Source organism: Panthera leo, chromosome B3 (genome assembly GCF_018350215.1).
Source record: "Panthera leo isolate Ple1 chromosome B3, P.leo_Ple1_pat1.1, whole genome shotgun sequence".
NCBI classification, from domain to species: domain Eukaryota; kingdom Metazoa; phylum Chordata; class Mammalia; order Carnivora; family Felidae; genus Panthera; species Panthera leo.
Genome location: NC_056684.1, coordinates 21,750,895 through 21,773,578, shown reverse-complemented (window position 1 = coordinate 21,773,578; position 22,684 = coordinate 21,750,895). Strand labels below are relative to the sequence as shown.

Sequence of the window (22,684 nt, the reverse complement as noted above, 5' to 3'; positions counted from 1 at the left end):
CTTATCCAGCAAGCACGAGCTCTCCGGAATCTTACCCCCTGGGTCTTTTCTTTTGCCTTCAAAATGCCCTCTCAGGTGCCAGCGTCTTCCAACTGTCTCTCTCTTTTGATGTAGTCTCCAGAGCTAGGCCCAATACCCTTTTTTTTTTTTTATAAACTCTTCATTGAAACATAACACACATACAGGAAAGTATGAAAACAGTTCAGTGCATAACAACACATTCTATAACAAGGACTCCTATCTAGAAATTCAGATCAAGAAAGCAGACTTCTGGGGCACCTGGGTGGCTCAGTCAGTTAAGCATCTGACTTTGGCCCAGGTCATGATCTCATGGTTCATGGGCATAAGCCCCACATTGGGCTCTGTGTGGACAGCTCAGAACCTGGAGCCTGCTTCAGATCCTGTGTCTCCCCTGCCCCTCCCCCCACTCGTGTTTTCTCTCTCTCTCTCTCTCTCTCTCTCTCTATCTCTCTTTGTCTCAAAAATAAATAAACATTTTAAAACTTTAAAAAAAAAGAAAGCAGACTTCTAACAGCATAGATTTATTTGGCCTCTTTGTGAACTTTATATAAATGGAATCATAAATGGGTTAAATCTGGATTCTTTCACTTACTATTAAGCTTGTAAGATTCAGTCATATTGTTAAGTGTAATTATAATTTATTCTTACCACTCTTGATATTGCAATGTATGCATCTATTCCAAATTATTTATCTGTTATATTGTTGATGGACATCTGGTGCCTTAAACCAGCCTGCCATAACAAAAACAAAAAACAAAAAAACAAAACAAAACAAAAAAAAAGAAACAGAGACTAGGCAGCTTAAACTATAGAAATCTATTTTCTCACAATTTTAGAGGCTGGAAATCTCAGACCTAGGTACCATCCAAAGCAGTTTTCTCAGTGAGGACTCTCTCTGGCTTGTAGACAGCCACCTTCTGGCTGTGCCCTCATGTGGCCTTTCCTCAGGACATAGGTGCAGAGACAAACAGAACAAGCTCCCTGGTGTCCCTTATAAGGACATTAATCCTTTCAGATCAGGGCCACAACCTTATGACCTCATTTAACCTTAATTACTTCCTCAGAGGCCCCATTTCCAAATACAGCCACACTAGGGGTTAGGGCTTAAACATATGAGTTGCAGGGTTGGGGCGGTGGGTAATTCAGTCCATAACATTTGGGTTGTCTCCAGTATTTTATTATAAATAGTGCTGCTGTGAACATTCTTATACATGTTTTTGGTAAACATGTGTATACATTTCTGCAGAAACATACCTAGGGGTGGTATTGCTGAGTCATAGGATTTTACACATGTTTAGCTTTATAATATTTTTCAGCAGATGTACCAGTTTGCTCCTCTACTGTCTAGAGTTCTGGTTGCTCCATATTATTTGTCTTTTCATTTTAGTTATTGGTGTTAAGCTCACTAGTTTTGAATGTATATAGGATCTGTGATGATGCCTCCTTTTTCATTTCCCATGTTGATATTTAGTAATTCCCTTTTATTTGCATTAATAATATTGCTAGGGACTTAAAAATTATACTTATCTATTCAAAGAATCTATTTTGGCCTGTGTTGGATTTTTTACTGTACATTTATTTCTTGTTTAATTAATCTCTGCTCTTTATTTTTTTCTTTCATCTTCTTCCTTTGGGTTAAATATGCTACTCTTTCTCCTGGCTTCAGGAGATGTAAGCTTATGCCATTATATCTTTGGCAGTACGCTATAATGCAACACATCTCTCTGCAGTGTCTCTCTGCAGTGCTTTAGCTGAATATTACAATTTTTGATGTGTTGTTTGCTTTATCATTCAATTTAAAACATTTCTAATTTCTCTTGCAATTTTTGTTCTTTAATCCCTAGGTTATTTGGAAGTATATTGTTTAATGACTAAGAAAATGTGGGATATTTTAGTGGTTTTTTTCTAGCTTCCTCTATAGTCAAAGAATATACAATGAATGATTTCAGACATTTAATTGAGACTTGCTTTATGACCCAGCATATGATGAAGTTTGGGAAATACTCCCTGTGTGCTTAAAAAAATTTTGAATTCCGTCCTTCTCAGGTATAGTGTTTTATATGTGTTAATTATATCAACTTTGTTGATTTTGTTGTTCAGATCTTCTCTATCTTTAACTGAACTTTTATCCATGTGTTCTACCAGCTACTGAAAGAGGTATGTTAAAGGCTCCCCTGTGATTGTGGGTTTGTCTATTTCACCTTTGATTCTATCAACTTTTGTTTTATATACATTGAAGCTACAGATTTAGACTTGTTATACCATCCTGGTATGATATGATTTTAGTTTTGTTTTTATGTGCAGGCCTGATGGCAGTTAACCCTCTGTTTTTATTGGTCTGAAAGTGCCATTATTTCCCATTCATATCTGAGGGATATTTCTAGGCTTTGCCAGTCACATAAGTCTCTATCACATTTTCATTCTCTCCTCTCTCCCTCACACACACCCATCTCTCCTTTCACCCTCCCTCCCTTCCTTTCTGTCTGTCTGTCTGTCTGTCTGTCTCTCTCTCTCTCTCTCTCTCACACACACACACACACACCACTCTCTCCCTCCCTTCCCGTCTCTCTCTCTTTCTCTCTCTCTCCCTCTCTCTCTCTCTCTCTCTCTCTCTCACACACACACACACACACACACACACACACACACACACACACCTTTTAAATATACAAAAGACATTCTTAGTTTTCAGGCCATATAAAAATAGACCACTGGCCATATTTCACCCACAGACCAAAGTTTACTGACTCCTGATCTATATTATTATCCTCTACTTTGGATTTATTTACTGTGTTCCTTTCCTAACTTCTTGAGATGAATATTCAAGTCATTAATTCTTAATCTTTCTTCTTTTCTCTCATAAGTATTTAAGGTTATTAATTTTCCTCAATTACTATTTTAGCCACATTCTACAAGTTTTGAAATATAGCATTTGTGTTATTGTACAATTCAAAAGTATTCTTATTTTTATTTTTATTTATTCTTTGACCTATGAATTATTTGAAGTATTTTTTGACTTCTAAATATGTGGAAAGGACATTAAATATTTGCTTTTGTACTATTGATTTCTGCCTTAATTGTTGTATAGTCAGAGAACATGATCTGTTTGACTTGAAATTTATTGAGACCTTTTGCTTTAACGACCAGAATATGATCTTTCTGTCTTCTTAATGTCACATGTCTTCTTGAAAAGAACATAGTATTCTATTGTGGACTGCATTATTTTATATATGTACATTTGGTCGTTTGTTATGTTGTTAAAATCTATGTATTTATTTTTTACTGGAACTCTTAATTACTGATGCATGAGAATTCCCCATTATGATTGTGCATTTGTTTATATCTCCTTCTATTTTAATGGATTTTTAAATCGATTTGTGTCATTAAATACAGCAACTAAAGTTATGTCTTCCTCATGAACTGAGGTGCTGAACATTTTAAAGAGAGCTTATTTAGTGTTTAGTGTTATTTAACACTAGTAATGCTTTCTTTCCTCTCAGTTTATTTCATTTGATAATTAATTCAGTTATCCTAGCTTTCTTTAGGTTAAAATTGGTCTGAAGCACCATTTGCCATACTTTTACATTTAGTACTTTTGTATTCTCATGTTTTAGATATGTCTTTTTTTAATTACTTCATTCTTTTCCTCTTTCTATTATTGAGAGGTTACCCTAATTCATATAACATGTATATGAATCACATCCCAGATTCATCAACATCTCAACCTATACCCAGACAATACCGAGACCTTAGACTAGTCTAATTTTATTTGCACCCTCCCTCTTCTTGATTTATAAGTTACTGTCATTTATTTTAATTTTATGCTTTACCCTCATCAGACATTATTATTGTTGTTTTATACAGTCAGTGTTTATTTAGACTTATCCATATATTTACCATTTGTGTTTCTTTTTTCTTCTTACATATTAGCTCTTCCATTTGAAGTTCATCCTTTAGAATTTCCTTGGGCATCTTGCTGATTTTACTCTCTTCATTTTTATTAGTCTTAAAATGCCTTTGTTTTACCTCCATTTCTGAAAAACATTTTTTCTAGACAGAGTACCCTAGGTTGCCAGTTATTTTCATTCACCACATTGAAGATATTGCATTGGCTTATTTTCCTTTTTTCTTTTCTTTCTTTTTTTTTTTTTTTTTTTTGAGACATCAGCTGTCAGTCTGCTACTTTGAAGATGATTTTTTTCTATTCTACTTTAAGATATTTTCTCTCTCTTATATTCTGTGGTTTCACTAGGGTATATCAAGGAGTAAACTAGTTTTATTTTTCTTGCTTGGAATGTCTTACATTTATTAAATCTTTGAATTTATTTCTATATATTTTTTCTGAAAAATTCCTCCATTGAGATCTCCTCAGTATTGCCTCTGAATTTCAGTTAGACAATGTTAGAGTTTTCCAGTCTGTTCTTCATGTCTACTAGCCTGTCTTTCATATTCTTTCTTTCCCTCTTTAATTACATTCTAAATAATTTCTTCTGACTTAGATTCATATCTTTTTTCTTTGACATTGTCTAATTCAATGTAAAACTGTGTTTTATTTCTATTATCCTCTTCCATTTTTTTTTAATTTTTTTAATGTTTATTTCTGAGAGAGAGAGACAAAGCACAAGTGGAGGAGGGACAGAGAGAGAGGGAGACACAGAATCTGAAGCAGACTCCAAGCTCTGAGCTGTCAGCACAGAGCCCAATGCAGGGCTCAAATTCACAAACCATAAGATCATGACCTGAGCCAAAGTCAGATGCTTCACCGACTTCACCCAGGTGCCCCAATCCTCTTCCATTTTTAAGTCCTATTTTTATTTTCCAAATCTGTTTCCTATGCTTTGGTCTTAATTGTTTCCTTCTTTTATGTCTTTTAAACATTTTAAGCATATTTGTTTATAGTCTGTAGCTGTACATTTTTATCTTCAAGTTCATAGGTAGCTATGACTTGGGGTCTATAACTCTTATTCATGATGTCTGCTTTCCTGTTGGGTTTGTAATTTGGGGTTGTGAGCAGGATATTATCCATGGGAGTCTGATGGCCTGACTTGAGGGTGTTCTCAACCATGTTGAGTGATATATTTGTTTCTTTGTTTATGCCAGACTCCCAAAGGAAATTACCATCCTATAACCAATCTTTATGTTAATTTCTTTGCTTAGACATTTCAAGCCACAAATCAGTTTTGGCTCAAGTCAGAGCCAAGTCAATAGTTACAACATGTCTGGAAAGAGTTGTTTTATTTTGTTTTGTTTTGTTTTGTTTTGTTTTTCTGCTAAGCCCAGCCTATAAGAGACATATTTCCCTCTCAGCTTCCTTTGCCAGGAGGAAAATAATTTCTGATCTTTACACTTAGGGGATAGTTCTTGAGGTTCCTAACTTCACGTGGTGTGAGGGGGATCCCTGGTCCCAATTCCCCACATCACAGAATCTCAAAGCCTTTTTGCAGATTCTTGTGAAGTAATTAAACAGGCAAAATATCTTCACCCACAGGAGATGCAGAGTTGGTGCATATTCTAATTTCATTCCATATTTGTATTTTGGTCATTGGGGATTGACCACACTTTATTTCAGGCTTGGATATACATTTCAAAGGAGTGTTGACAAGGAGGATTATTTCCTCTGACTCCTTTTTCTCTTTAAATCTGTCCCTCCCACTCGTTTCAGGAAGAGGGGCTTCTGTCTTCTAATGACTGAGGACAAAACATTCAGCTCCCGCTTTCTTGGCTGTTCTTTACACATGCACACAAGATCATATTTCAAATTGGGTTCTCTAAGTATGACAAAGAAATTAAGAATAATTAAATAGAGAATAACAAGTAAAAATCAATATGAGGTTTTAGGGATATGAGAAATAGTAAAGTGTTCTTAAACAGTCATTTTCTTTGGTCTTTCGGACATGATAACCTGTAAGGCCACCTTGGCTCCTCCTCTTTTCTTATATTCCTAATGTGATTCCTTTTCCCTCAGACTTATTAAACTTTTTTCTTTAAAGCATCTTTCTACCAATACTACAAATTAAACAGTGAATGTAGGCAAAAAGTTTAACTTGATTCAAGGGTGTAATTTGCATTTCTGGGGACCTCTAGTAGGGTTTCTCAAGCTCTCTGTACTGACAGACCATTTTTTAAGCTTTCAATTCATTCTGAACCAATACTTTTATAAATTCAATGAAAGTATAGCAGCAAGGCCCATTGCTGTACAAGCTTCTAAACAGCTCCTCTAATTTCTGGTCCTTGCCTCATTGTGCCTCAGAAGACCTCACGGGGCAGCCCTGGGTAGTCTGAGTGCAAAGAGTCTCCCTTAGACTTCTCCATAAATGCAAAAGCAACTCTTTGCTTACCCTCAAAAGGACCTTGGTATGTGAAGGTACTTTTTAATCCAAAAGGGTGTGGTTCACTTATTCACTCATTAGATTATGCATAAATACATTCCTTACTTTAACCCAGGTTTTTGGACCTGTTTTGAGAAAAACACATATATGGTACTTTCTATATGCCAAGCCCTGTTTTAAGTGCTTCCCAAATAGTAAATAACATATTGTTCATAAAAATTCTACTCTTTTTCAGAAGAGGAGACTGAGACATTAGTCAAAATAACTTCTCCAGGTCACCCTTCTAAAAAATAGTGAAACTGAGATTTGAACTCAGAAAATCTAGTTCCGGGTCCCTGTGCTTAACCACTCCGCTGGCTACCTCTCTGAGCCCTTGACTATCTCATACTCTGGCCTCAGATCTACAGGAGTAGGATTTCCAAAGCCTGCTTTTTGGGTGAATAATTCATTATGTCCCCATTGTCAACATGAAGCAATTGGTCATTATCGCACAGAGCTCTGAATTGAAAAGTATGAGTGGTCTTCTGTTTCCTTTGTGGAAAGACTGATGATTGATTAGCATGTCTGCCTTGAAAAGGATGATGATTTATTAATGCTGTCCTCATGGATGCAAAAGGGGATCGACCTGAGACACATCAGAGAAATCACCTGTAAGCTTCAGGGCTCTGTGTCTCTGAAAAATACAAAAATTATAACCAAACTGTAAAAATTCCAACTCATCTATTGAAGAGAAAAATTTAGTAAAACTAGTCACTGCACCAGTTAGATTCCCCCCAAGTGTGTTTAACTGAATTCAACCACTTTTTAAAAACTAAATCAAGACAAATGAGTTAATTTATATAGATATTGTCTTTGGCACCAGAATAGAGTTTCTCCATTTACAAGTGTAAAACCAAAACAAACTCACATGGCATTCTTTTTGTTTTAAACATTTTCAAATCTGCAGGAAAGCTGAAAGATTAGTACCTATTTACTTTGTGGCCAGAGTCACCAGTTTTCAGTTAGGTCATGTTTGCTTCAGCTTTTTTTTTCATTCTATTTTTACTGTGAAAGTGTTGAAAAGTGCCAAGGGAAGCACACCTACCACACAGAACCTGGCCTCTAACTTTTTTTCTGAACCTTTTGAATGTGTATTATAAGTATCTGAAAATTCTCCTGTGAAGCCAGAACACTGTCACTCCTTAGAAAAATAAACATTTATTTAGTATGCTATCTAACATAGAGTCTGTATTCACATTTTCCCAATTAGCCCCAAAATCCCATTTCTAATTTTTTTTCATTCCAAGACCCAACCAAAATTCCTACGTTGCTTTTGGTTATATCTCTTTTGCCTCTTTTAAAGAATACGCCCCTATCTTTTCTTTTGTTTTTCAGATAGTGATTTTTTTCAAGGGTACCAGCCTATTATATCATAACCAATTCTTGAATGACCCAATGGGACTTATTCCCCACCACATCTCCCCAGGGGCCATATGACCCTGGCTTACTCTCCCAGTTCCTGGAAGAGTCATTGGAACAAAGAGAGGTCAGAGCAGTGGACTGTCTGATCTGTGTGCTCTATGGGAAAAGAAAGGGAATGGTCCTTCTCTGCCTGAACACTGGCAATCCCAACAAGTGGCATTGTGGGCAGAGACAGAAGCAGAAGGGAATGGAACAAAGGGAGAGAGGGAGGAAGGAATATGAGAAAGAAGGAAATAGCATGGTTTTGATTGTGGGAACCAGAGGCAGAGGAATAAGCCTTGTGCACAACACACATTTTTCAACCTTTAATGTATCTTTTTTATGTTCTATAATGCAAAGGTCACCAAAATCATGTAGTGGTACTGCTGGGGAAGGAGGAATGAGAATGAAAACTGGGGAGACACATCAAGGGAACTTCAACTTAATCTTTAATTTTTTCTTTTACATCAAAAGGCAAGAGCTGAAGTAAATATGACAGAGGGTTCAAGGGTTCACAGGGGCCTGGTTCTGCATGATGGGTGTACTTCCCTCGGCACTCTTCAAAATTTTAATAGTAAAAATGGAATGAGTTGTGCCTGGGTGGCTCAGTCAGTTAAGCATCAGGCTCTCAGTTTCGTCTCAGGTCTCATGGTTTGTGGGTTTGAGCCCTGCATGGGGCTCCACGTTGACGGCTCAGAGCCTGCTTGGGATTCTCTCTCTGCCCCTCCTCAGCTCTCATGCACATGCTCTCTCTCCCAAAATAAGTAAACTTAAAAAAAAATGGAATGAGAAAATCAAGCAAGACACAGCAAGAGCAAGAGCCAGAAAAGGAGAATGAGCAACCTTGTTTCTCTAAGGAAGCATAGTAGAAAGACTAGGTCTATGACTTCAGAGTAACAAATTTGAGCTTCAGCTCCACTACTTATTTGAAGAATATATTTTTTGAAATCATACCAGCTCACAGAAGTTAAAACTGTCTTGCCGACAAACTCAACCGTGTCCAAGTAAATTAGATCAGCTTTGTTCATGATCTGATTTTGCCCTGGAAGAGCAATGGCCCCTTTAAGATTCAGTGCACCCTGGCATGTTCATTGACTCCCTGAGCCTGTTTCCTTGTCTGTAAAATGGGAATGTGCACCCTCCCATGCAGAGCTGAGTGATTTATTGTCAGCCCTGCAGTGAGCAGGAGACACTAACCCAAACCAGCAGGACCTTCAGCCAAGAATCCATCACTATCCCACAGAACAGGAAGTCTGAGGACAGGAAGCTCATGGTAAGGCTGGCAGCTCCTCAGTGTCAGCAAGGACCCAGATTTCTGCTCTTCTATCCTCAGCAGGTCAGTGCTGCCTCCATTCAGGATACAACATGGCTGTAGATGCATCTGGCAACATATCCTCACACAACAGCATTCAGAGAAGGGATGGAGAGGCCCTGTCTATGTTCCTTCTGAAGGATGAACAACACTTTCCTAGTAGCTGCCCCAGCAGATTTCTTTTCCATCTTCTAGGCTGAGTGACAGTATGTGGCCACACCAACACGGTCCCTGGCAAGGATCATGGAATTGCATGTATTGTCTTGTTCCTAGCAACATTTGTTCCACAGAACAGGGAAGGAATCTTGTCTTCCCTAAAAAACACCAGACATAGCAGCGTTCTATGAGCAAGAATGGAAGGGAATACTATTAGATGAGCATACCATGGAGTCTGCCCAGTAATGCAGATCACCTGCCTCATTAGCATATCACCTCCCTGTCCTTCCTCTGTTTCTCTGCTAACACCCCTGTACCCACTGGCTCTTGAGAGGAGCCTCTGTCAGCCTCAAACAAATTCAGAGGATGAATGGGGCCATCCCACTTTAATATTAAATGTGTTGGGTTTTCAGGTGACAGCTGCTCTGTTAATGCTGTGCGAGAATCTTGTAATTTTCTTCCGTTCTGTGGCAACCCAGTTTTAATGTCTCCCAGCCTGGATGTTTTAAAAGGCTTTGAAAAAGTCAGGTGAGACAAGTTGCTATTTCATAGCCTGGAAAAAAAAGAAGTTACCAACTGATGGCATGTTATTTCTAATTGTGTCTCTGACTGGTTATCCAGTGGCACTGTCAGTTAAGACCCTTAATTGCATTTCTCATTTAGCTTTAATAAGATGATTTGCAAGTGGTGAGAATACACCAATTTGTTAACATAAGCATTAGCATCATCAATAATAGAGGCTTGTCCATTTAATTTTGTAGTGTTAATTTCAGTACATGTTTTCATTTAGAATTAAGGGTACAATTATTTTGTATGAATAAAACCACTTACCATTAAAATCCAGTTACTGAATCTTAACCAAGAAGCACTGTAGAGGAGATAGGTATCCAGTTTAAACACATTATTGACACGGTTTATTATATTAAACTTTGTTAATGTGGTAATCTGTTAAGCAATAACTCTCCCAACTCTGGACTAAATGTACTTTTGAGAGCCTTAACGCCCAGCATTACTTGTAACTCTTGCCCTTCATATTTCGTTATTGATGACTGAAAGCAGTAACACCCTTTATTAAAATTAATTCTCAGTAATGACAGAAGGCTTGTTGGAATGTAAATAGTGTGATGCCCCCCAGCACTTCCAATCCTATTAGTATTATTCCCTTTCTTAAAAAAAATAATCAAATGTTTTCACAACTTCTTGGAAATATCTATTAGAAACATTCTCACTTGATGGAAAGTCCACAGAGTTGAAGGCCCAAGAGGTGGCTTTTATATTCTGTTCCCCAAATAAAAAATAATATGTCACAAATACCATATGGTAGCCTGATATAGTCAAAATGCTAAAAGGAAAAAATCTACAACCAAGAATACTGTATGTGGCAAGATTACCATTCGTATTTAAAGGAGAGATAGTTTCCCAGACACACAAACACCATATTATTTCACTTATATGTGGAATCTGAAAACAAAACAAACAAAAACAAAATGAACAGACTTAAATACAGAGAACAAGCTGGTAGTTGCCAGAGGAGAGGGGGGAGGGGGATGGATAAAATAGGTAAAGGGGATTAAGGGGTACACACTTCCAGTTATAAATCATGGAGATGAAAAATACAGCATAAGCAATATAGTCCATAATATTGTAATAACGTTGCATAGTGAGAGATGGTGACTACATTTACTGGGGTGAGTATTGACTAATGTTTAGAATTGTCAAATCACTGTGTTATACACCTGAAACTAATATAGCATTGTATGTCAACTATGGTTCATTAGAAAACAAAGATACATCAACAGTAATTTCCCATAACATTAGAAATATAAGATAAGGGGCATCTGGGGGGTCAGTGAGTTGAGTATCCGACTCTTGACTTCAGCCCAGGTTATGATCCCAGGGTCGTGGGATCAAGCCCTTCTTCAGGTTCCTCACTGAGTGTGGAGCCTTGTTAGGATTCTCTGTCTCTCTGTCTCTCTCTCTTTCAAAAATAAAATAAAAACATTAAAAAAAATTAAGTCACCATAAATGTGTGGGTCTGTTCTGGTCTGTATATTTTGTCACATTGATCTAGTTGTCTCTCTTATATGCACACTGTCTTGATTACTATGGCATTATAATCAGCTGTCAAATCAGGAACTGTAAGCCCTCCAACTTTGTTCTGCTTCAAGATTATTTTGGCTGTTCTAGGTTTTTTTTTTTTTATCCATGTAAATTTAGAATCAAGTTGTCAACTTCTAAAAAGTAGCTTCTGGAGTTTTGCATGGGGTTTTGTTAAATCTATAGATCAACTTGGAGAGAATGCAGAATCATTAAGGAGTTCAGTTTATGTGCACAATTACCCTCTCCACTTATTTAAATCTTTACATTTTCTCAGGAATGTATTATATTTTTATAATTTTCAGTCTAGATATAACATTTTTCATGATAGTTATGTCTAAGTATTACATTTTTTATTTCATTTTCTAAATCATATATTGCTACTTAATAGAAATATAAATGATACCTGTAGATAACCTTGCTTCCTGAGATCTTGCTAAATAAAAGTTCCCTTATTAGGCTTAGGAGTGTTTTGGTAGATTACTAAGTATATTCTATATAAACAATTATGTAATCTACTGATAAGTGCAGTTCCATTCATTTCTTTTCTATCATAATGTCTTACCTTATTTCACAGGTTCAGACCATCATCAATATTGAGTACTGTTCCCCATCTGAGGTTGAAATCATCCAATATCTTACTATTAAGTATCATGTTAGCTGCAGGCTTTTCATAGGTGACCTATACCAGATTGAGGAAGTTACCTTACATTCCTGGCAATTTCAGTGTTGAAGGATAGTTTTGCTGGGTATAGAACTCTAGATTGGAAGTTATTTTCTTTTGGCACTTTGATGTTCTCATTCCACTCTGTGTAGGCTTATATCACTATTCCTCTAGGTATGTAATAGTTCTCTTTTTCCTCTGCTTTTAAGAGTTTCTCTCTAATTTTCTAATTTTCACTGTATGCCATTTACTTTGTATTTATTCTTTTTGGAATTTACAGACCCTCTAAAAATTGTGTCTTTAATCAATTTTAGAGAATTCTTGATGATTATCTATTCAAATATTGCTTCTGCCTCATTTTTTCTATTTTCTTGAACATACTAATTATAGTGACTTAAAGTCTCTGTCAGATAACTTCAAAATGTGGATAATCTGTTTGCCTTTTTCTGTTACCCCATTTTTCCCTTTTGGTTTTCAGTCAGTTACTCTTGGGGTTTATTGTTTGGTTGGTTTTTGTTTTTTTGTTTTTGTTTGGATTTGGCATACCTAATAATTTTTTGCTTGCCTTATAGACCTTGTGAATATAAAATTTCAGAGACTCCAAATGATGTTGTCCTCCTGTAGAAAGGGCTCACCCTTAACCTTCTGTGGCTGATTACCTTACTCTGGTCACAGAACGATGAGTTGAGGCCGGGTTTCAGTCCTGGTAAGGCTCAGGCTACGTTGTGTTCATTCCTGTTCTTCTAATATTTTCAACCTATCCTATTGTATTTTGTGGGACCTTCCTCCCCTGATGGATAGTAAACTTTGTATTTTATGAGGCCTATGTTTTTTGTCAATAACTGTGAGATGTCCAAAGTTTTACTTGAAAGCTAATAAATTAGCCTTCCATGGCTTCATGGATGCTGGCAGAAACCCTGAGACTTCTCAGTCACAGGAGAAAGATTCTGTTATATTTGAGGCATGTGCAACATCTGGGATATCCCACAGGAGCATTTTTCTTCATGTGGAAACCTACAAGGTGGTCCTAAGAAGTAAAACATGATCAATGTACTTCCCTCCCCTACACATTCTGCAGTCTGATATGTTCTTTCCCCACATGCTAGAGTTGTTGCTTCTCCCCTCTATCACAAGATTGGCATATGCCATCACAATGCCTGTAACTTACCTATTTCTTTTTCAATCTCTTCCTAATCACAACTGTACCTCTCATCCACAAAGGTTAGCCATAAGAAGGACAAAGTATTTTTATAAAACTGAATCATAACTAAGTATGAATCCCCTAGGTTCCCTTTTGGCTAAACTGCCACCCAGAGGGTGTGCCAGACAGACCAGCCTAGGGTTTCCACTACAGAAAAGAAAGAAGCAACATAGCTATAAATGGCCAGGGAGGAATTGAATTTTCAAAACAGGTCTATATAACTCCTATACTGTTCATCTTGCTCATTACCTAGAAAGCAGTTGAAAGGGTAGTCCCCTTGGGGGACAGCCACATTCAGTGAACAAACTGCCTTATTAAGGTACTTCTATTGACTGAATGTTTTTGTCCCCCCTAAATCCCTATGTTGGAACCCTGATCCCTAGTGTGATGGTATTTGGCAGTAAGGCCTTTGAAAGGTAATTAAGTTTAGATAAGGCCATGAGGATGGGGCCCCCGTGATGGGATTAGTGTCCTTACAAAAGGAGGAAGAGATCAGAGCTCACTGTCCACCATGAGAGGATACAGCATGAAGTCTGCCACCTGAAAACCTGGAAGAGGGTTCTCATCAGGAACCACATCAGCCAGCACTTCAGTCTGGGACTTTCAGCCTCTACAACTGTGAGAAATAAGTGTCTGTTTTTTAAGCTACCCAGTCTGTGGTATTTTGTTATAGCAGCCCAAGATGACTACTTTTCTTGATTTTCTCATTGATTTCTAATCTATTTTTATTATGACCAGAGCACATACTATGAATGATTTCAAATCCTTTGAAATTTGTTGACACTTTTTTATAGCCCAATATGTGGTCAATATTGGAAAATATTCCATGTGACTTGAAAAAAAAAGTGTAATTATTTTGCAGTCTGTGGGTGAAGTGTTATATATATGTCAAGTTATATATATGTCAAATTCTTGAATTCTATTTAATCTCTACTGAAGTTTTTGTTTGTTGAGTCTATCATTTATCAAGAGAATTTGGTTAAAAACCTCCAGTTTTGAATTTGGGGTTTGTTTATTTCTCTCTTGAGTCTATCAATTTTTGCTTTATATATATTTTAGACTAAGTCTTAGGTATATACACATTAAGTGTTGTTATATTTTCCATTTGACTTTATTGTGCCATCTTTATGAAATATCCATTTATCCTGTGCCTTAATAATGTCACCTACATCTGATATCAATAGGACTTCACTAGCTTTATTTTTGCTTTTTTTTTTTTATTTTTCAAAGTTTTTTTAATTTATTTATTTTGAGAGATGGAGTGAGAGCTTGAGGGGGAAGGGGTAGAGAGAGAAGGAGAGAGAGAATCCCAAGCAGGCTCCATGATGTCAGGGCAAAGCCTGATGTGGGACGCAATCTTATGAACCACGAGAGCATGACCTTGAGCCGAAATCAAGAGTCAGACACTTAACCAGCTGAGCCACCCAAGAGCCCCTTTGCCTAGTTTTTGAATGTTGTATCTTTCTCTACCTAGTTACTGTTACATTTCTGTGTCATTATGTTTATGGTGTCTTTTGTCAGCAGCATATACTTGTTTTTTTAAACAAGGTTGACAGTATCTTTTAATTGGAGTATTTAGCTCACTCACATTTAATATAAATACAGATATATTTTGGTTCAAATCCATTATATTGCTGTTTATTATGTTGTGTTTTATTGTGTCTCCTTTTTCTTCTCTTTAATATTCTTTTGAATTATTTAAGAATATTTATTATTCTGGTTTCCCCACTACTTGCTTGTCAGTTATACATTCTTTTATTATTCTTGTAGTGGTTACCCTATAGTTTCCAAAGCCCACTGTCAAGCTATTAGAATTACTTTAAGTTGGCCCTTTTACCACTTCCTGGTGGTCAATGTAAGGGTCTTAGGATTTATGTCATTTATTACACATTTCTGTATTTTGTGTTATTGCTGTCATGTGCTTTAATTCTACATATACTTTAATCCTCAAAAAGGCATTTATGATATTGCTTTAAACAGCTAATATTTATTTACATTTATCAACATACATGCCTTTTAAAGCCCATTTATTCCTTCTTTGCACCCTGCAGTATTCTCTACTGAATCCCTTTAGTATTCTTTACTGCAGGTCGGATGGGTTCTCCTTTTCTGTTCATCTGATGTCTGGAGTTGTAGATTGGTAATAACTGCCAGAATAGGGTAGAAGCACAGGTTCTCCACTCTGCCTCTGTTGACACCTGTGAAGGCATGGGCTTCTTGTACTGCTGGGAGGGAGCAGAGGAACTTCATTGCCACCAGAGAAGTGTGAAAGGCCAAGTTCTCCATATGTTCTCAGTTGGTGGGGGGTGGAGTCCATATTATCACCCAGCAGGGCTGAGTTGCTGGCAATGCTTTCAACATTCTCTGACACCATCTGGCACTGGGGGAACGGGTGGTGAGTAGCTCATTATGTCTCTTAAGGTTGGAAGTTTCATCTCCCCTCTTGCCCTTTGCTGGCAGAGACGATGATGAGGTATAGTTTCTTCTGTGGCACTTGACTGAAATAGAGCAGTTACTGTCTGTATTCCTAAGCTGCCTCTTTCCTTGAATACTGTCTAGAGAGAGTGTGATTCCTTTGCCCCCACTGGTGTCTCCAGGTTGCCAACTTCTCCAGTACCTGGTCTGGGATTTGGGGGCAAAAAGAAACTCCAGAGAGCCTACCACCATGTTGCTTCTCAGATCCCCAGTTTCCCGGTCAGTCTGCCCCTTCCTCCACTTTTAAGTCTTCCTGTGTTATTTTACACATGATGTCCATGATTTTTAGTTGTACTTAAGATAAAGAATAGGAGAAAGTATGTCTACTCCATCTTCCTGGAAGCAGAAGTCTCTGGATGTGTTAATGAGATTTAACAGGAATATACCTAAGTAGCTATAATGGTTTGGATGTGTTAAATTAAATGTAAACCATACTTTTGGAGGTATGTATGCATCAAAAAAGGATGGTATATGAGAAAAAAATAACTTTCAGAAAGGGAAATTGTGTTCAAGGAAATTACACACAGAGAAAGTGTGTGTGTGTGTGTGTGTGTGTGTGTGTGTGTAAAATGTTCCCAAATTCAAGGAGAAAAGGCTTTGCCCTTGAGTGTCTTAATCCTCTTGCTAATTGATGGGAGGATTTGACCGTTTCTTATCTTAAAGAGAAAATAACCATAATGTTCTACTTTCCCACTGAAGTTTTCTAGAACCCTCTCAAAAATCATCTGCTGATATCTATGCTTACTTAGCAAACATTCAAATGGTCTATTCTGGGATTCTCTTCTAAAGTGAGCTTCTGTTTCAGGTCGCCTGAACTGGTGGTCCACCGTGTGCACGAGCTGTAAACGGCTTCTTCCTTTGGCCACTACAGGAGATGGGAACTGCCTTTTACACGCCGCCTCTCTGGGTAAGCTCTACAACAGAGACAGAGGATGGCAGCACCCCAGGCCTGCTCTGCTCATTGTTAAAGGACAGACCTATGCTAAGTAGAGCCATGCACATCACTCAGCTGGAAGAGTCCCCAAGGGATGGAGGCCACAATTCAGCCCTTCTTGTCAAGTAGTTGGCAGGCTTGGTGAGAACACAGAGCACACATGAGAAAAGACCTATATATAAAAATATAAAAGAAAGAGGCCTAATCATGAGCTGCAGTGATGGGGATTAGACATCATGACCTAGAGCAATAAGAGGACTTCCTGGAGGAGGCAGGATTTTACTGAGACTTGAAGGACTTGAAATAATACAAAAAAGGACACTTCAGGTAGGGAGACTGCATGGAAAAGCATGAAGGCAGGAATTAACAGGATGTTTGGAAGCAGGTCTGAGCTTGGTTGGGCTTGAGCAGGAAGTTTGGGGAGCAGTACATTAGGTTGGGTGGGTACAGAGCCACCACACTGACAGCAGTCCATGCACGTGGACTGACAAAAAGACGTAGATATCATTTGGGGAAATCATAGGGGAATCTATGTAATTGGAATATAAAGCAGAGAGGTCAGCAACCTTCAGCAGAGTTGTGTGCTTCCTGGTTGCAAAAAGCCATCCCAGCAGGTGCACAGGCATGAGTGGCACTATTTGAATAACTGAGGGCCCATGGTAGACTTTCTGGAAGCTCAAGCACCCCTTCTAGACCCAGCCTTATACACATAAAGCCAGATCAGTTTTAACAGACAGGGCTGGATTTGTGCCAGGGACCCAGGCATCAAGAGCTGGCTGTCCTCCTCAGTCCTATAATGAAGGATCTCTCCATAGATGGGACTTTCAAATGAGAATATTCTTAGTTGGCATATTGGAATATTCCTTGTTGGTCAAACTCCCCTCCCCAGGTAAATACAGTTGATGCTATGACCCAGAGCAAGGGCTGGACCCCAAACCTCTCTTTGGCCCTGCGGTGAGGCCTTTCCAGCAACAAGTGGACAGAAGTGAGATGCCTAAAACCCACAGAGGGAAATGCATTGGGTCTGCAAAGGGGCCTGAGAGCCTCCGAGGAGAATGGAGCCCCAGAGCAAGGGGCCACATTCCACAGGCTTGGCCAGGGGTGATGGGGGACACAAAGGCTCCCACCTACCTGCTTCCTTTCCATTCCAGAGAGAACACATTTCTGTTTGTTGGCATTATAAAAGTATTCCACATTCGTCACAGTAAGAAAATAAAAATCAACAATTCTACCACCCAGAAAGGGCCACTTTTAATGTTTTGGTGTATTTTGTCTCTTCTTCCAGTGAAATTATGATCTCACAGTGTTCACAGTTTGGAATCCAGCATTTTTCCCTTAAAATCATATTGTGAATTTCTTATGTTTTGGTAGTTGTGTCATATTTCATCACAATGTATTAACTATTCCCCTGCTGTGGAACACATTTCTTCACTTTGTTGTGTGTAAAATCTGGAAAGAACGCAAAAGAAATCTCTTATCTTTGTCAAACAACTGCCTCATTACAAAGGAAATGCCTTTGGCCCTCAGAAACTGAAGTGTGCAGAGGCACTGCTCCTCTCAGCACTACAGGTGGGCAAAGACACAAATCAGGTCACATGCCACTGTGGTCTGGTCTAAGGGCAGACGTTTTCTCAGTGAGCACAGTGGGCCTACTGTCTGCCTAGGAAGAGAAAGCCTCCCATGGCCAGCCTTGTTCCAGCTGCTGAAGAGGCTGGGCCATGGCTGAGTCTGGGGCTCATGGCCAATTGGTTCTTTTCTCCTGGCACCTTGTTTTCCTTTTGTACTCCAATTGCTAAACCCCACAGGGAGGGGCAGCACTGCCCAAAGCAGCCACACAACACTGACCAGCAGTGCTTGTTAAACCTGCAGACGAGGCCTGACACTGACCTAGGGTTGGGGGGCACACACAGAAATGACAGTAATCCTAAAGCCAGACTCGTAAGCAAACATCCATGGGGCAGAGAGACCCTCTTTGCAAGAGAGACCTGAACAAGGAGCCGTGGTGTCCAGCTGAGACTGGACTTGCCCTACCTGAGAGAGTCCTGAGAGGCGACTACAGGCAGGTCTGAGGGATGAGTAAGATCAGCTTGGCCTGTTTATAACAGAAGCATTAATGGCCACTGCCCTCTGTCTATGTTGTAGAAAAAGACAAAAGCCTCTCTTGATGGAAAGCCCATAGCAGCCCCTGGTTATTGCATACCTTTGCACTAAAGGATGCATGGCCAGATTGAGCCTTTAAAGATTAGGTCAGTGCAGGTCACTCCTCTTATGAAAGCTCTCCAGGGGCCCTCAGCTCACTTAAAAGTCCACCTTTTCACTCTTCACCTTGTCTGCTTGATTCTCCCCCCAGCCACCTTTCCCTCTTGCCGTTTCTCAAGTATTCCACGTGGGTGCCCCTTGGGGCTGGTGCCTGGCCTGTCCCTCTGCCTGGAATGGCAACCCAGTTCCCTCCTATACCCACTCGAGTCTATGCTCTGATGTCTCCATTCACACCATGACCAATGCCAACCAGCATCCCGTTGGCCTGCTTCATCTCCCCTTATGGTGCCGCTGCCCCTGAGGTGGTTTGTTATGTGCTAATTCAATGGCTGCTCCACCTTCCCCCAGTGTGTGCTCTGTGAGATTTTAGGAACTTAGTCTGTCCTAATTGCTGCTGTGGGTATTGCCAATGACCAGAATGGTGTCTCATCCCTTTCAATGAGTTCAGAATTAATTAAGTAGAATTAATGCCATTTAATTAAATGGATGGATATGGATGCATGGATGGATAGATGGATGGATGGATAGATTCCCCCACTCTTTCCCCACAGCAAGAGCCGCACCTCTCATTACTATTTGTTTCATTTGTTGAGTCTCTTGACCACATCTGACCTGCCCCAAGAATGTACTCAGAAATGGTTGGTTTTCCTTATAATCCCTCAACACCCAGCAAAGGCCAGGGAAGGGGTGAAGGAGAAAGATCTTCTACCTCAAAAGCAGGTACTTTCTCTTAGGTCCAGATGTTTGCAGTGATGTCCACTGATGCTCTGCTTCTCAGGAGGCTGAGATGCCTTAGGGCAGAGACATCAGATGTGGCAGACCCTAGATGAAACCAGGGTCTGATTGCCATCCTGGCTCGAGACCCCATGTGGGGACACATCACCAGTTTATCCACAGAGACTATCTCTCACTCAAACACAAGAGCTGGATGGTGAACATGAGGTCCCTCAAAACAAACCTGTGAAATTCAAAGTGTCTTGCCAAGGGTCCCAGAAAGAGGCAGCATTTGGTTTCACCCACTGTTGTTTCTCTGAGAAGGGGACATCCTCTCTCATTTACCAACCTGCTTCAAGGGGAAATGGGGAAAGACACCCGAGGGGAATTGCTAGCTAATCGGGGGGAATTGATGGCTAACTAATGAGTTATCTTTGTGTGCAGATGCAGGAGGCCACGTCTGGTAAGTTGTGGCAGTCTGAGTTACCTACTGACTTGTCCCCCTCCTCACATCCTGTCTCTCTCCTCTGCTCCTCATGGGCCTCCTACTGCAGGAATGTGGGGGTTTCACGACCGGGACCTGGTTTTGCGGAAAGCTCTCTACACCATGATGAGGACAGGGGCTGAAAGGGAAGCCCTAAAGCGAAGGTGGAGGTGGCAGCAGACACAGCAAAACAAGGAGGTTGGTACCTGCTGGGATGTCCAGAGCCTGGGACCCACACCAAGCACAGCCATGGGCCATGGTGGAGTCCAGAGCTGTGCCCCAAGGCCATGTCCGTCTTGTGAGGTCAGGCAGCAATGGCTTCTGGGAGTAGTAAAGCCTTCCCCATTTAAACCCACTGAAGAGGTGCCCATTACAAAAGCTCAGACCCTGGCACACACACAGTGACAACATGTCCACTCTCACCTCCTGTCCTTGCATAGTTATGAAAACCAACCACCTTCACTCTCAAAATGTGTCCTGGCTTGGATGATGAATTATGCAGTCACCTATGTCTGGTCACTACTGGTGGTGGCTTGAAGGCCAGGTGTAGCCACAGGGCGGTCCTGGCACAGTTTACAGCCCCAGCTCTTGTACTTTATCCAGAGAGAATCCCAGTCCTCCTGATGATGAGGGACATTAGCACTTTGCTGTCCTAGAAGAAGAATCTGCCTGCTCTCTGATTGAACTTGGCCCATCATCCCTTTAAACTTTTTAATGGTCAACCCCAAGCCTGGTGTGTGTGCAGATTGTGTTTTGTCATTCTTACCCCCTGGGAATGACCCTTGTTTCTGGGTGGACCCCCAACAGCATTGAAATTGGAGACTGGGCATTCTGAAGAAATATTGTCGATAGCATATGGGGACAGTCAGTGGCCACTAGCAGGTGGTGCCCAGCCTGGGTGTTGGTTGGGCTTGGACTGAACCAGGGGTCCAGCAGGGCTGCCAGGCTCACCTGGAGTGGGGGGCGGGTGAGGAGGCTGGCCCACCACCTCCTGAGCCGGCTTCCATTGTGCCAGTCAGGGCTGGTGTACACCGAGGAGGAATGGGAGCGGGAGTGGACTGAGCTACTGAAATTGGCATCCAGCGAGCCACGCACGCACTTCAGCAAGAACGGTGGCACAGGCGGGGGGTAAGTGCTGCCCCTTCCCCTCCCCAATGGTCACCTTGAGCTCCTGGCCACCCAGCATGGGAAGTGGCTTGAGGGAGCACGTGGTAACCCCAGGCTGGGGGAAACACAAAGACTCCTGCCTTCAGACACTACATTCTCCTCAAGGACTCAGGGCACAGTTGTGAGGCCTGGCTGGACCCCTGCCAGATATTTGGGGGAAAGTTTACACAGCCTTGCATGCATTTTGCAGGTAGAGGCATGAAGGTCACCAGTGTTTTCCCTTCCTCATTGCAGGCAGTCCTGGAGAGAGGACTCCCTGCTCAGCCAGCCTTTGTAGGAGGCATGTGACTTGGGAGATCCTGAACCACTGCTGTTGTACTCACCAGGCTCAGAAGCCTCAAGCAGTTGGGTTTGGATTTTTTCCACCTAAGTATCTATTTAATTCCTGACTTCAAGAAGTCACACTGAGGGGAGCCTGGGTGGCTCAGTTGGTTGAGCATCCGACTTCAGTTCAGGTCGTGATCTCATGGTTTGTAAACTCAAGCCCTGCATCAGGCTGGCTGCTGCAGTGCAGAGCCCACTTCAGATGCTCTCTCTCTCTCTCTCTCTCTCTCTCTCTCTCTCAAAAATAAATAAACACTAAAAATCAATCAATCAATCAATCAATCACACTGAGAGCAAGAGGTCATTAAGTGAGTCCAGCATCTCCCAATGAGCTCCATAGATGTTATGCACATTACTGGCAAAAAGATTTTGGCTTTGTGCACGTGTAGGGAGTAACTTGTTCCTAAAGACACAGCTTAAACATCCAATATGAGAATGAAGAGTGTGGCCAAACAAAACAGTCACCAAACCTGTGGCCATAGCATTTCAAAGGAGGTATGTGCTTTGGTTCACACCTACTGAAGTTGAGGGCCAAGCTGTCACCCTAGAAAAAGTCTCAGCCAAACAAGTAAGCCTGAGCATTTGGGGTGCCTGGGTGGCTCTGTCGGTTAAGCATCTGACTCTTGATTTTAGCTCAGGTCATGATTCCAGGGTCATGGTATCAAGCCCTGTGTCAGGTTCCACGCTGAGCATGGAGCCTGCTTAAGATTTTCTCTTCCTCTCCCTCTATCTCCACTGCTCACACATCACATACTCTCTTTGAAAAAAAAAAAAAAAAAGAAAGAAAGAAAGCCTGAGTGTTGACACTGAGGAGACCCAAGAAAGGATCAGACGCCAGTAGACAGCCCGTGCTGGGAGTATGTCCTGGCCCCACATCTTGGCCTCTGGGCCCTCAGCCACCAGCAAGCAGGGCCTGGGGCTTCCCAGGCCTGGCACTATATTGGGGACCCTCAAAGATAAGCCCTTCAGTACAGAAACCCATAAACACAATTCCCACGGGGTTGTTTTTTCACTTTGTTTTAATAATGTGACATGTCAGTCCCAAAAGTCTGTCTTATTTAGGACATTTAAGGACACAAAATTCTAAACACTCAATTCATTCCTGAA

The 22,684-nt window shown here is 40.5% G+C and overlaps 1 protein-coding gene across 1 annotated transcript in view; it reads left to right on the top strand.

Annotated features, from left to right (window-relative positions):
- Window positions 1-22,684, top strand: part of OTUD7A (OTU deubiquitinase 7A) — a 374,562-nt gene that overhangs the window by 309,350 nt on the left and 42,528 nt on the right. Inside the window, exons 7-9 of the mRNA XM_042941241.1 lie at window positions 16,501-16,602; window positions 20,157-20,284; window positions 21,102-21,214. Of these exons, the coding sequence (XP_042797175.1) occupies window positions 16,501-16,602; window positions 20,157-20,284; window positions 21,102-21,214 (343 nt within the window). The remainder of the gene's footprint in view (window positions 1-16,500; window positions 16,603-20,156; window positions 20,285-21,101; window positions 21,215-22,684) is intronic.